The sequence below is a fragment of the Muntiacus reevesi genome, chromosome 9 (genome assembly GCF_963930625.1).
Source record: "Muntiacus reevesi chromosome 9, mMunRee1.1, whole genome shotgun sequence".
Taxonomy (NCBI): Eukaryota; Metazoa; Chordata; class Mammalia; order Artiodactyla; family Cervidae; genus Muntiacus; species Muntiacus reevesi.
Genome location: NC_089257.1, coordinates 40898206 through 40914104, shown reverse-complemented (window position 1 = coordinate 40914104; position 15899 = coordinate 40898206). Strand labels below are relative to the sequence as shown.

The 15899-nt window shown below is 41.4% G+C and overlaps 1 protein-coding gene across 1 annotated transcript; it reads left to right on the top strand.

Annotated features, from left to right (window-relative positions):
• Positions 1 to 4346: 4346 nt before the first annotated feature.
• LOC136175086 (olfactory receptor 51E2) lies at positions 4347 to 5309 on the top strand. The gene has a single exon (XM_065945397.1). The coding sequence runs from the start codon at positions 4347 to 4349 to the stop codon at positions 5307 to 5309; it is 963 nt and encodes a 320-aa protein (XP_065801469.1).
• Positions 5310 to 15899: the final 10590 nt, after the last annotated feature.

The following is a 15899-nucleotide window of genomic DNA, read 5'->3' as shown; positions in this document are numbered from 1 at the left end:
TGTCTCAAGTCTGTCTCAGAGAAGGCAATGGCACCCCACTCCAGTACTCTTACCTGGAAAATCCCATGGACAGAGGAGCCTGGGCTGTAGTCCATGGGGTCGCTAAGAGTTGGACACAACTGAACAACTTCACTTTCCCTTTTCACTTTCATGCATTGGAGAAGGAAATGGCAACCCACTCCAGTGTTCTTGCCTGGAGAATCCCAGGGACGGGGGAGCCTGGTGGGCTGCCGTCTAAGGGGTCGCACAGAGTCGGACACGACTGAAGCGACTTAGCAGCAGTACCAGCAAGTCTGTCTGGTGTCCTTTTCAGATTCTCCTGCATCATTTTGTGCTTCTTCTTCATGGCACCTTTTTTCAGACTCAACTGTAAGCATTCTCCCCACAAAATACTCTGCTTACTTCTTAAGATCAAGGGAACATGTCTCAGTCACCATTAGAAATAAGAGAAAATGCGCACATGATGTGGGTTCACAGACTCAATTTTTGTTTGCTGTTTCCACACATGACATAAGATAGGGCAGGAAGATAGGGGAGCGAGACAAAGAGGTGCTTGGGCTAGAGAAGATGGATGGGGGTACCCAGCGTCCTAAAACTGGGAGGAGATGGAACTCCAGTCTGAAGAACTAGACAGTCAGGAAGCTCTCACTACTTCTACAGAAGTTTATCCCCCATCAGTTGGCCCTCCCGCAGGGCCAGCAATAACATGTGAAAAGCCCCACTGTGCAACCATCCAGGCAACTTGTAAGCACCATTCCTAGGGAGTGCCTAATGCAGGCATTAAGGGAAATGGGGGTGGGGTGCAGAGCAAATGTCATCTCTGACCCAAGGGACAAACTCACAAGGAATTGGAGATTTTCCTAAAGGCCGGAGCGGTGGTAGACACATGGCCACTATTTCACTTGGACTCCTTAATGAAAATCCTTAAATGTTCCATAAGTCCTATGAGGCCCTATATGATCCAATTGCCCATTACTTCTCTGATTGTATCTCTCTGCTTCTCTTGCCCTGGTTCCCTCTCCTCAGCACAGTGGCCTTTTTGGTATTCTAAACCCCCAGATACATTCTCTTCTCAGGAACTTTATTTGTGGTTTCTTTTCCTTCTTCCTGGAATAGTCTTCTTAAAATACCTCCGTAGATATATTTATCACTCTATCAGGATTCTCCTCAAATGCTTTTATTCTGGGGAGTCTTCGTAATGTTGTGCAATAGCTTCATTTAAACTTTCTACTATCCCCTTGAGATGTATTTATTTCCTTCTTCCCTTTATTTTTTTCTGCTGAAGCCTGCCTAACATCCTCTTTCATTTTTTATAGCAACTCCATTTATTGTCTGTTCCCCTAACCAGAACACTCCATGAGGCTGGAGATTTGTATGTCTGGCATCTATTTTTCTTATTACATTGCTGTCGTTGTTCAGTTGCTAGGTCATGTCCAACTCTTTGTGACCCCATTAACTGCAGCATGCCAAGCCTGATAAAACTTTGCTGAATGTGAATAAATAAAGAATCCGAATACTTGGTTTTCTGACCATATTATAACTCATGAACCACACGACCTAAGCAAAGAGACTAGGTCATGTGTATGCTTTATCTGTGACACAGCTGCAATGGAAAGTGTTTTCCTCACCTGAAAATCCATTTCATCAACTGAAAGAAATGCTGAGGCTGGGAAAAGAGAAGTTCAAGAGGTGCATGGCCTTATTGTGAATTATGGGACTACACTTCAGTGTGCCTATCTCAATAAAGAGGATATGAACTCCTAGAGCTCAAGAACCTGATTACATACATTGGCAGCTGTGTCTAGTAAAGTGGCTAACTAGAGTTTGAGTTACTTGGAGGGGCAGATACAGATTGTTGAGAGCCCTGTATATGTAAGTGTGGGAGTGATGGCCGAGGCAGTGGGCCCCTGGTAATCTTCACCCATCCACCCCCACCAGACTGAAGCAGTGGGAAGCCTGTGGGACTGACATACAAGTGGCCATGGAGGTATTGCTCCCTGCCTGCACAGCCCCCAGGCCCTCAGTCCGCATTCCCATAGCCTATCCCCACGGGATTCCTAGGCAGAGTTATAAATAAATCTGTGCCTGAAAGGGAGAGTCAGCTTCAGCTTCCTCTCATCAGGACTGTACCATATTCAAGTGAGTGCATTCTCACTGGGGTCAGGCAGTCCATAGTCCCTGGCATCCTAAGGAACCCTGAAGACCCTACAAAATGTCTCATGGCAGGGTAGGGGGAAGCCTTTGTGTCCCACCCACGTCTTCATGGATAAAGAAGAAGTGTTCCAGAACTTTAGCTGCCACCCAGAAAGGCAAGTGAGAATAGATGCCGCAGCCACACTCAGACCCAAAGAGAAGCTGAAACTGGGTCTGGCTAGAGGTCCCTTTAGGCAGAAGGCCAGACCACATGGGAGGAAAGCATGAGGCCTTCTGGGATAGGTAACTGGGGAGATGAAGCAATGCCCCCAAGTCTTAGGCTGCTACCAGCAAAGCAGAAAAGGTGTCCTGCAGAGAGAAGAGTCAGGGAGATATCTGACTCTGAGGCCACCAGAGACCCTTCTGTCTGCCCATGCAGATGCTGTCATCAGAGGGGCTGAGAAAGGAGAAAAGCATTACCATGCTCCCCTTGCTACCCTCCATGCTTGTGAGCATCTGCCTCTGAAAAACACTTTTCATCCTCTGACAGCAGTGGAGGGGGATAAAGCTGGGATCTGATATTTGTCAAGTAAGGTAGCTGTAATATCTTGGCACATGTCTGAGAAAGGAGGAGAACAAATAGTCATCAGAGGAGGGGTTTTCTGATCTTTGAACCTGGATCTGTTCTTCCTTGCTTATCCAAGATGAGGATCAGCTAAGTCAAAATTTTTAGTTTTAATTTTATCATATTGTGTTTTTAGATACCTGATCACTCTCCTCTCCAAACCCTATCCACTAGGGCCAAATAGAAGAGCATGTCTCAGCAGCTGAAAGGACACGGGTTAGGAGTAAAGAGGAATCCTGGTGGGATGATGGAGGGAGTAGGGAGGATGAACAGTTTAATCCCAGGATCACTGATGAAGTCACCTGCAGAGTATATTCTAAAGATTCACAACCTCTTTTGAAAGCCAAGCCTTTAGCTATTTAGCGACAATTAGCTCTATGTATCAGGGTATCGAGGGAGACTTTCAGGAAAGAGTTTGATGAAGTCAGAACACAGAATGAGGCAGAGCAACACTGAGTTTCCTAAGAAAGCAAAGACTCACCTAATATAAATAACTCATGGCCAGAGGTTCCAAGAAAGATAAAGCTCTAGGAGTATCAAGATTCAACTCAAGCTCTCTTTGTAGCAGTGAGAGTGGCCTTAGAAACAACTTTTAAAATTAGAGGGACCCATCAGCCAGAAACAGAGAGAAAACCTTCACAGGGACCACACCTGGCAGCTACCAGCACCTTCATCTCCAGGGAATTCATTGGTGGGAGCTACTGCCTTTCATTTGATGACCCCAGATAAGTTTCCTTGTTACCTTAAGATATTGACTTTGGCCTTTTTTCCTTAATTTTTATTTTGTGGGTTTTGTTTGTTTGTTTGTTTTATTACAATTGTATCTTTCCTCTCTTGCTGACCTTAGACCTGGGGACATGGAATCCTGAAAATCTGCAACCAAACAAAGCAAAACCAAAACAAAATAGAAAACCTCCCTATCCCCACTCTTTGCTCTACATTTTATTCCCTTCTCTGTCTTTTTAATTTCTACTCAGTATTTCAAGACTGAACAGAAGGATCATCTTGATTCAGAGAGTTTCCTCTGATGATGCTTCTCCCATCCTATGCATTAAATGTACATCTTTTCCTAACACACATCCCAAGATACTAATATTTTTGTTACTTAACTATCTTTCACTCTAGGCAAGGTATCTGAAAGGCAAATGATGTGTCACAGCATCTGAAAGGCAAAAATATGCATTTTTGTCTCTCTATTTTCAGCATCTAGCAAATATCCTTGATATATGGTAAGTCTTATAAGTAAATGCTTATAGAACAGAAAAGTGATTCCCAGGGAACTTGAGAAGCACAGATTTTTGGGATGAGCATTGTTCTCCCCAGGTTCCCTTTTACAAATGTAAATGGACTTTGAGAGTAGTGACTGATAAGTGAATTTGAGCTGTCACTTTCCCCTTTGGCAGGAGGCTTCAGACAGCCTTTTTATGAAAGAACCCAAATTACTTGGAGGAGTGAGAGGAGAGAGAAGGGGAAGGAGAGCTAAGGTGTATTCAGTCCCCAGGTCTCTGGGGCCAGCCTGTCTGATTGTGCTCCCTGTCCTAACAGGCTAGCAGGCTGCCAGTGTGACCTCACCTTCTCGGGGCCAGCTATGAGTACCTGCAACTTCACACATGCCACCTTTGTACTTATTGGTATCCCAGGACTAGAAGCAGCTCAGTTTTGGATTGGCTTCCCCCTGCTTTCTATGTATGCTGTGGCATTGTTTGGAAACTGCATCGTGGTCTTCATTGTAAGGATGGAGCGCAGCCTCCACGCTCCCATGTACCTCTTTCTCTGCATGCTGGCAGCCATCGACCTGGCCTTGTCCACATCCACCATGCCCAGGATCCTCGCCCTCTTCTGGTTCGACTCCCAGGAGATCACCTTTGATGCCTGTATGACCCAGATGTTCTTTATTCACGCTCTCTCAGCCATCGAGTCCACCATCCTACTGGCCATGGCCTTTGACCGTTACGTAGCAATCTGCCACCCGCTGCGCCATGCCGCAGTGCTCAACAACACAGTGACAGCCCAGATTGGCCTGGTGGCTGTGGCCCGCGGATCCCTCTTCTTCATTCCACTGCCTCTGCTCATCAAACGGCTAGCCTTCTGCCAATCCAACGTGCTCTCGCATTCCTACTGCGTGCACCAGGATGTGATGAAGTTGGCCTATGCAGACACATTGCCCAATGTGGTCTATGGTCTTACTGCCATTCTGCTGGTCATGGGTGTGGATGCCCTGTTCATCTCTTTGTCCTATTTTCTGATTATACGAACTGTTCTACAACTGCCTTCCAAGTCGGAGCGGGCCAAGGCCTTTGGAACCTGTGTATCACACATTGGTGTGGTGCTGGCCTTCTATGTGCCTCTCATCGGCCTCTCAGTGGTGCATCGCTTCGGGAACAGCCTGCATCCCATTGTGCATGTTCTCATGGGTGATGTCTACCTACTTCTGCCTCCTGTCGTCAATCCCATCATTTATGGTGCCAAGACCAAACAGATCAGAACTCGGGTGCTAGCTATGTTTAAGATCAGCTGTGACAGGGAGTTTCAGCCTGTGGGAGGCAAGTGACCCCTACCACTGCACTTATTCTTACCTTTAATGGCTTAATATAATGATTTCCTAATGCTAGCTTGATCTCAGTTGCCCATAAACACATCAGTGAATTTCTCTGGTTTGGCTTCTAAATACTTCCTCTGCTTGGGGTGAAATTTTTGAGGCTGCCATAATCCTTTTCTGGGCTTCCCAGGTGAGTGCAAGTGCAGTGCCATCTGCCAGTGCAGGAGATGTAAGAGACATGGGTTCAACCCCTGGGTCAGGAAGATCTGTTGGAAGAGGGTGCAGCAACCCACTCCAGTATTCTTGCCTGGAGAATCCCACGGACAGGGGAGCCTGGTAGGCTACAGTCCCTAACGTTGCAAAGAGTCAAACACAACTGAAGCGACTGAGCACAGCATAATTCTTTTCCACAGGTAAAAAGCTATTCAGTACTACTGATTTGCCTGGAGAATTCCATGGACAGAGGAGTCTGGTGGGCTACAGTCCCTGGGGTCTCAAAGAGTCAGACACAACTGAGTGACTAACACTACCACTGCTACTACTATCCTTGTTATATAAAAAGCTAAAATTAGAAAATAAACAACAAAAGAAGATAAAAAAGAGTGGCAAAAGTACAATTTGACTTTTAAACAAGGGAAAAGTTGCTTTGATTAGTAGTCCAAGAAACCTACTTTAACACAATAATTAAGCAACATTTTTGCTTATTTAATTAACAGTTTTTATTAATGAAAATTCACAGTGTAAAAGGAGTTTGTGTTGAAACATATATGCTTTAGCATCACAGCTGATGGTGCAACTGGCAAAATGCAGCAAGAGCTTTTTAAAAGTTATGAGTGTTAATGCTGTAATCTCTCTTTTGAAAATTTATTCTAATAAAAATATCCCTAAATGCAGAAAACAAGTTTCTCATAAGATATATCAGTCATACCATTATTTATAGTAATCATGTATTTGACATCCAAGGTTTGATTTATAAAAAATAAAGAACAGTAAACTCAAGTATGAGCTTCCTTGATGACTCAGACAAGGTCTTTTCACTTAATGGAATATTATGTGAAACAGTCCATGTTAAGGAAATATTTATTATGTGACCTTTAAAGACTCTGCTATAGTGAAACATGCATATAATGTTAAGAAAAATAAGGAGGATACATGATTGAAACTAACTTGTAAAACAATTTATGCCCTGAAAGAAATGTGCTCAAATTACTAGTGACTTACTTCTGTTTCTATCTTCTAATTCCTTTTTTATGGAGATCTTGTACACCTTTTATCATTTGTACAAGTTAGCGTGTACAACTTTTAAAATGGAAAAAATGAAACTGATCATTTATGTACACCAGGGCTTGTCAAAGACTCATTGTTTCCTATTTATTACCTGGGAAGTTCAGCTTTAAATAATAATGTCAATGAATATATCTTGAGTGGTTGCAATGTTCCAGAAATCTAAGTGCTTTATAGGTTTTATCTTATCTTCACACCAACTTTATGGCATAGAGACTATTTTTGTCCTCCGTTACCAGTGCAAGAAATAAGGTTTACATTGAGAAAACCAAGGCACACAGTTTTGTGGGTGCCGTGCCATGATTCCAAATTAAATTTCATAACCAAATACGGTTATTTAATGTCCATGATGCATTGCTTCCTGTTTAACATCTGCCATTTATTTCCTCAGCCTGTGTAAATCCTGTTTTCCTTCTGCTGTGTGCCTTATGAGATAAATGACTATTTATGTTGAGAGGCTAACCCTGCCCTTGTTGTGAGTGACAAATCTAGGTTATTCTTCATATTTTACAGCCAACCTTCATGTTCTACAGCCTGCTTCTTTCTTGATTAAGGGAGAAATTTTTTGTCTATTTATCCCTTTCCTCTTCTCAATTATGTCTCCCTTTTTTAAAGTGTTTTCTGTATCTGTCAAACATATCCAAGGTCTGAGTTTTAACTTAGGTATGAGACATTATAAATTTTATTTCAAATTTTGTTAAGTGTTATACCTACTGCTTTCACATTCATAGAATCCTATGTGAGAGGTTCCCTGGTCTTCTTTCTCACCCATGCAGAAAGCTAAATACATCTTTTTTAAATGGACAATTCCCATTGTACCGTTGAGCAGGTCTGATGAGATGCTAAAGTCTGAAGACAGTCACTGGGCCTGTGTTCCCTTAGCAGCTTCACTGAGCAAATCTTTTGTGGGTAACTACGGTGCATAAACCATGGGGGAGACTTCAGCCTGTAGGCTCTTTCTCAGAAGGAGGAAACCTCAGACTCTTAGCCTTTCTCCTGGAGAAGGGTCCTCCTAGCATATGATATATCTGTGAGCATCCAATTCTGATCCCCTGCCTAAAGGCTGTAAAAGAGATTCCAAAGTCTTGCAGTTAATCAATGCACATAGACCAGGTCTGACAGGGAGAGAATGGAAGAAATGGATGACTCCTTTAAAAAAAAACAAAGGAGTCTTCATGCTCTGTAAAAGTGGAAATTCGAGTATTGGGCCTCACCCCAAATAATGAGGTCAGGAGCCTCATTTGATGAAATTGACTATGTCTCTTCCCATAACTTCCATTCTCTTCTATTTTCCTGTGCATTACTCTACCTCAGATCATACCCTCCTGACTACTTCCATACACCCAAGAGAATAACCATATTAACAATTTAATAAAGTGTGCCATCTCTCACTCCCAAATCTCTCACTGTTCACTGCTGTCCAATTTATTCATTTTCCATTTCTGTCTCCCCTACATCTTCATCTACCCCAGGATTTTAACTTTTTTTTAAAAAAGTAGTCCAAAGACTTGTATTCATAGCAACACTATTCCCAATAGCTAAAATGTGGAAACAACCCAGGTGTTCAACACATGAATGGATAAAGAATACTGGTTATATACATACAACAGAATGTTATTCAGCCATAAAAAAGAACAAAATATGATACATTCTACAACATGAATTAATCTTGATAATATGATGTTAAGTGAAATAAGCTAGACACAAAAGGACAAAAATTGTAGGATTCCAATTATATAAGGTACTAAAAATTCATCGAACTAGAAAGTAGAATTCATCGAAATAGAAAGTAGAGGTTGCCAGGGGCTGGGGGCAGGGGAGAATGAGAGTTATTCTTTCATGGGTAACAGAATGTCAGTTTGGAAAGATGAAAAAGTTCTAGAAATGGATAGCGATGATGGCTGCACAACAATGTGGATATACTTAATCCCACTGGATTGCACACCTAAAAATGTTAGGTGGTAAATTTGTTAGAATGGTAAATTTTATGTATGTTTTACTATGATAATTGTTTAAAAAATGTAAAACATCACCATCAGTTTTATAACAAGAACATGTTGAAATGATTGCATCTAGGTTAAAGAAAGTATTTTAAGTTTTTGTTGCTGTTGTTTAAGTATCTCAAAGAAGAACATATTTGATCACCATACTGAGAGGAGGGCAGAGCCCTGGAATGAGATTTAGGAGCTCAGATCTCCAGTTGTGTCACTAAGCCTTGTGACCTTGTCTAAATCACATTATCTCTTTGAAGTCTGTAAACATGGTGATTAAATTATGTAAAGTCTAAAAAATCTAAATTCCATTTGCAATTTTTTTTTTTTTTTTTTTACTTTTTGGCTGCCCTGTGAGATCTCATTTCCCTGTCCAGGGTTCAAACCCCCTCGCTCCCCACCCCCTCCCCCTGCGGTAGAAGCTCGAAGTCTTAACTGCTGGACCACCAGGGAAGTTACATGATGTGCTCTGAACATTAAGAAAGTGAAAGTCACTCAGTCGTGTCTGACTCTTTGTGACCCCATGGACTAGGCAAGAATACTGGAGTGGGTAGCCTTTCCCTTCTCCGGGGATCTTCCCAATCCAGGGATTGAACCCAGGTCTCCCTCATTGCAGGTGGATTCTTTACCACCTGAGCCACAAGTGAAGCCCGAACATTAAGAAGCCAGGAACAATTCTAAAGCTCCTGCAAGGCTGAATCTCTCCAGGGACTCCTTGCGAACTGCTTTCTGACCCACATAAGAAAACCAGCCCCCTTCCCTGAGGCCACACCTATTGTTGGCCCAAACACTGTATTTATCAACTTGACCTCCTATTCCCTGATTCTACCAGTTATAGCTCTCTCCAAAAATCAAACCTTCTCTCAAAGATGGGGAATTTCCACCCAGTAGATGTGCATGGGCTCTCTGAAAGGAAGCCCAGTCCAACAGAGAGAGCAAACCATTCTGATCATCAAGTCAATTCACTCTCTGTGAGGCTTGTTTTCCTCTTTATTAGGGGCAAGAATAGTGCATTTTGTGAGGATTATGTGCAATTTTCCATGCACAATGCTTAGTGCAGTGTTTAATACATAGTATGAATTCAATAAATACTCTATTATTATTATCATTGAGGAGATAGATAATAATCCCTGCTTTACAGGGATAATGAGGTGATAGGAATGTGGGTTTCTGCCGGTGGCAAGCAAGACACACGGATTGTTTTAAAACACTGATTAGATCACATTAGCCTAGGAGCTTGGAGTTTAAGACCTGGACTTTGATCCTCCCCCAACCCTCCAACTCACAAGCACACACCAGCAGGACTGACTGGAAAATAAGATGAAGGAAGGGAGTGTAGTGGATGGAGGAGGTGGGACTTTAATAGGATGCAATTTGGATTGAAATGACTGATTATATGCACTAAAGAAAAAAGATCAACAGAAAGGCCATAGTTTTCAAAACTGTACCATGAAAAATGTGATTGCATTCTAGAAGGTGGCTAACTAAAAATGGGTTATGGCCATTACTTCTTCCTTGTTCACACAGACCAGGGTCCTGGGAGAGTGTTTGCCTTTTGTTTCCCAATGGCCTGGAAGGACTTCAAGAAGGAGGCCTCTGGGTGCCTGGGGAGCTGAGTCAACTGAGAGAGGTGGTCCCAGGCAGCCCCTGCCGTGAGAGGCCTCTGGGTCTCAGGCAAGTGTTCGCTGTAGGGAGAGTCTCTTTCCCAGTGAACAAGGGTCTCTGGGGACCAAGGGCCATAAAAGCTTTGCCCTGTTCCCAGTCATGTTTATGTTGGCCTGAACAGTGGAGGGCACCAGTTTAGGTACCCAGTTACCCACGAGAGCCGCAGTGTCTGAGGTTGCTCTGTAAGCAAGACAACTCCCATCCCCCCAAGTAATTACATTTACCCCCCACCTCTGAGCAGCACATCATTTATCCAACCCTGGACTGACAAGAAATAAGAACACCACGTAAGTTTGTTTTGAGAGAGAGAGATTTCCCCAGGCTTTAAAAATTATTATTAGAAGAAAAGATTTACTTTCAATACATATTTATGACCAGAGATTACCAGCATCACATATCTGAGATTCTTTCCAAAGATGATCACCACCAATTCTCCCAGCTGGTGCTGGAATTCATGCCCAATGTCCATGTTTAAATGTCATTTAACTTTAAATATTCAAGCATTATTTACAACATTCTAGACCCTATAAGAAATGAAGAGAATACCAAAATAAACAATAGTGGATGTTACGGTGTATGTCAGATATTACTCAAAAGGAAAGAGATAAGTGTTGGCAAGGATGTGGAGAAAAAGGAACATATGTGCACAGTTAGTGGGACTGTGAATTGGTACAGGCATTAGGAAAAACAGTATGGGGCTTATTCAGGAAATTAAAAATAAAAATACCATAAGCAATTAATCACTCAAAGAGATATCTGCACTCTTGTATCAGCATCATTCACAATAGCCAATGTATGGAAACAGCCTAAACATCTATCAGCGGATGAATGGATAGAGAAAATGTGATATACAAATATATTACATATATATATATAATATATGGATATTATTCAGCCTTTTAAAAGAAGGAAACTGACATTTGTTCATTTGTTACAGGATAGATAAAACTGAAGGTCATTACTCTAAGTGAAACATGCCAGACAGAGATACACAAATAGTTCATATTCTCACTTTTATGTGGAATCAAGAAGAAAAAAACATCAAACTCAAACAGAGTAGAATGGTTTTTGTCAGAGGCTGGGAGTTGGGGGCAGTGAATAGGAAAATGTTGATGAAAAAAATATAAACTCTTAGTTATAAGATAAGTAAGCTCTAAGGATCTAGCATGTAATGTGATGACTATAGTTAATAATATTATCTTGTATAACTGAAATGTGCTGAGTACAACTTCAGTGTTCTCACCAAAAAAAAAAACTATTTGAGGTGACCATTTAACTGAATGGTGGTGAGTCAATTCTTTCACAATATATATGTATATATAATCACCACATTTTACCTTTTAAGCATATTACAATTTTATTTGTTAATTATACCTCAATACATACATAAATTAATTCAAAGTCATTTCACTGACCTGACTGTAAAATCTTTTTAGATGTAAGTATAAATCTATAAAACTCTTAAAAAAGTGTAAGAGAAAATCTTCAGTATTTAGAACAAAGCTTTTCTTAGTCTTGACACCAAAAACATGATTCATTTAAGGAAAATTAATAAATTAAGCTTTACTAAAATTAAAAATTGCAGCTGCATCAAAGACTCAGTTTAAAGGGTAAAAAGACAACATACAGAGTGTGAGAATATGTGTGCCAATTACATATCCAACAGAGGCCTAGTATCTAGAATATAAAAAGGACTTTGAAAATTTAGGAAAAAAATCTAAAGATAGGCAAAAATCAGAAAGTGACATTTTATGGGAAAAGATACATAGATGCAAATAAATACATGAGATGTTCAAAATTATTCGCCCAGTAGAAAATGAAAACTAAAACCATGGTGAGATATCAATATATATCTATAAGAATAGCTAGCTTTTTTTTTTTTTTTAGCAAATGTGAAAACATCAAATACTAGCAAGGAGGTGGGGAAACTCGATGCTTAATACACTGCTGAGGAAATGTGAAATGACATAGCTAGTTACTCTGAAAAACATTTTGGTAGTTTCTAAAAACTGAACATGCAACAAACATATGACTGATCATCTGCACTCTGGTATTGATCTCAAAAAAATGAAGAAATAAGTGTACCAAAAGCTTGTACACAAATGTTTGTAGTAACTTTAAAATAATAACCACAAACAGGAAACAAGACATAATGTTCTTCAACAGGTGAATTGTTGAAAAAAATAAAAACAGTGGTAATAGCCATACCCTACAATATTGCTCAGCATTTAAAAAGAATAAACTGTTGAAGATGGTGAAATAGGAAGACACTGAGCACACTTCCTCCCATGGGTACATCAAAATGACAACTGTTTACAGAGGTGGCTCAGATGGTAAAGAATCCACCTGCAATGCAGGAGACCTGAGTTCGATCCCTGATTTGGGAAAATCCGCTGGAGAAGGAAACAGTTACCCACTCCAGTATTATGGCCTGGAGAATTCCACGGACAGAGGAGCCTGGCGGGCTACAGTCTATGGGGTCGAAAAGAGTCGGACAAGATTGAACGAGTTTCACAGACATACATACAGAGCACATACAGAGCAACTATCTATGAGACAGTTTTCCACAACTAAAGATACAAAGAAGAAATCACAGTGAATGAGTAGGAGGTGCAGAGACACAATGTAGTCAAATTTCACAACCCTGGGAAGGCAACACACAAATAGGATAATCACAATAGCAGAGATTCTCTCCAAGGCACAAAGGACCCAAACCTTTCATCAGTCTCTCTGATTCAGGGGTCTTGCATCAGAAAGATGAACCCCTAGAGCATCTGACTTTGAAGACCAGAAGGGTTTGCATGTGGGAGAGGTAGAGGGCTGTCGGAAAAATCCCCGTGCTCTGTGTCCCAGTAGAAATTAAAGAAATAATCCCACTCACAATTACATCAGAAAGAATAAAAAAACCTAGGAATAAATCTAGCTAAGGAAGTAACAGACTTGAACTTGGAAAACTATAAAACTGATGAAAGAAATTGAAGATAAAAAACAGATAGAGATGTATACAGTTTCAGATTCCTGAAACTAACACAATATTGTAACTCAATTTTACTTCAATTTTAAAAAAGCACAAACTATTAATACATGGAATAAGCTAGATAAATCTTCAGATAGTCATGCTGAGTGGAAAAGACACAGTCTCAAAAAATTATATGCTATACCATTTCATCTATAAAGCAATCTTGCATTGACAAAATTATAGAAATAAGTAACACCCTAGTGATTGCCAGGGATGAAAAGGGGGGTGGGATACAGGGGAGTGGGAGCAGACATAAAAAAGAAAAAAAAAATGAGGGAGCCTTGTGGTGATGGAAATGTTTATTATCATGACTGTAGCAATGCCAGCATTCCTATTTTGGTATTGTACTGTTGTTTCACAAGATGTTAACTTTGGGAGAATTGAGTGAAGGATATGTGGTATCTCTGTGTTGTCTTATAGCTGCATATGAATACAACTGTCTCAAAAAGAGTTTTAAAAAATAAAGTGTCTCAGTTTCTGCTTTGCCATTCCAAGATTTCTTGTTGTTGTAAGTGATGGACAGCCAACAAAGAAGTGGTTAAAAGCTTGGAGATGGGGTTGATATGAAACACACATGCCTTAGAATGGTCCCTCTAGTATGGTGTAGATGTATGAGTGGAAGCAGGTAAGACAGCAGATGGACCAGGCAAGACTCAGAGAGGGCACATTTGATGGCCTTTGCTTCCCATTGTGGAGCTGGGAGCAGTAACATGAACTACTGAAAGTAAGATGGCAGACTGGACAAAGAGCTTGAGAAGAATGGTGGCAATTTAAAAACCAAAAGGAAAATTACGGAGTACTGCTAAAGTCTCTGCTCAGGTAAATGAATATGAATTTATTTTGATATAAGATTTGAAAGTTGAGTAATTTTTCCTAAATTTATTTATCACCTATGGAGGAGAAAGGGAAATAGACTGGGCCCAGTTCAGCTGGGAATGCTGTGCTAAGTCGATTCAGTCATGTCCGACTCTGTGTGACCCTATGTACTGTAGCTGGCCAGGCTCTTCTGTCCATGGAGATCCTCCAGGCAGGAATACTGGAGTGGGTTGCCATGCCTTCCTCTGAGGAATCTTCTCAACCCAGGAACCGAACCCGAATCTCTTACATCTCCTGCTGCTGAGTTCTTTACCATCCTGAGTTCTTTACCACTGGTGCCACCTGGAAAGCCCTCAGCTGAGAAAGTACAGCCAAAATCAAAGAGGAGAAAAGTCAAATGTGTTCATAGAAAGCAGCTCCAAGTGAGTGACATTGGTCCAAACTGATTTAGGAAAAAGCTGAGGTCAGAGTTATTTTGGAGAAGAACTCTCAAGAAAGGGAGAAAGAAGGGACACAGAACTTATATGTGGGAAGAAACAGCAAGAAATGGAGAAAGATTTGAACTGAGTTTTGAATGGCTCTGTAGTTCATATTGTTTCTACTAATTTTTCTCCTTTTGACCAAGATTCAACAGGTCAGCCCCAGGCTAGGCGTGTGGGCAGAATCCGTGCCAGCTGCAATCTGGTGCTACAAGACTAAAGTCTTGGAGTCTGTCCCAGAATGAGAGCTGAGAGTTCAGAACAGGGTCTATGGGTCTTTTAGAAGTCTGAGTTCTCTCTACTTCCTCTAGGAAGTGTTCCCCGATGCCCTCTGGCTGAGGGCGGCCAACACTACTAGGCCCCCAATACATCACTCCACCCTCCACAAAAATTGGGTTGTTCCTGCAGGATTCATCTTGGAATCTGGCCAAGAGGGGACTGGCTTGAGGAATATTGTCTTGGAAGGATTTCAAATGCAATTGAAGTGGATCATCTTTGAAGATAATTTAAACTTGCTGGGGTATTGTAGAATCTATGAGTCTGTCTCCTTTCCTCCATTAAAGTTTAATTGCTCCAACCACTTCCCCATTCCAAGAGCTAGCCACAAATTGTTCAGCCCTCAGGGACCTGAGTGGATTGGCTCCTCTGGGGCTCAGGCCTGGCCTTCCCTGGAGACGGCACTGCAGCTAAAGCATCTCAAAGGCATCCTGGACTCTTGCCGGATATGGAGTGGCAGAGCAGCTGGGAACAACAAGCAGCCAGGGTGAGTAACCTGGGCTCTCAGCACACCTTCTTCTCTGCTTCCAGGATGAGTGACCACTAGTGCCTCTGCCTCAGATGGAGGTAGCAGTGGGAAAGGTCTGCAAGTCAGGCAGAAGAAAGAGAAATGACCATTCTTGCACAATAGGAGGTGGTCGTGCCTTCTTGAGAAGAGAGTCTGAAGAAGGCTGCCTTTCTGAGGATTAGGGAGTTTATAGCTTAAAGAAGAACTGGAATCCCAGACCACACTTCTAGGGAGAGATGTCCCTCATAGCCTCTGCAGAAAGGAAGTATATGAGGGGAATTGTCAAGTTCTCATCACATCTGGCATTCATCTTCCTTAATTTATCACTGACCCATTTTTATATCACAATATCAAAGAATTAATTTGTTCATGATTTCTTTACTTGGAAAATATTTATACAGAATTTTCTTCTCTCTCTTGTATAATTACTTATCTCAAAGAGAAGGGGACGACAGAGGATGAGATAGTTGGATGACATCACCGACTCGATGGACATGAGTTTGGTTAAACTTTGGGAGTTGGTGATGGACAGGGAGGCCTGGTATGCTGCAATCTATGGGGTCA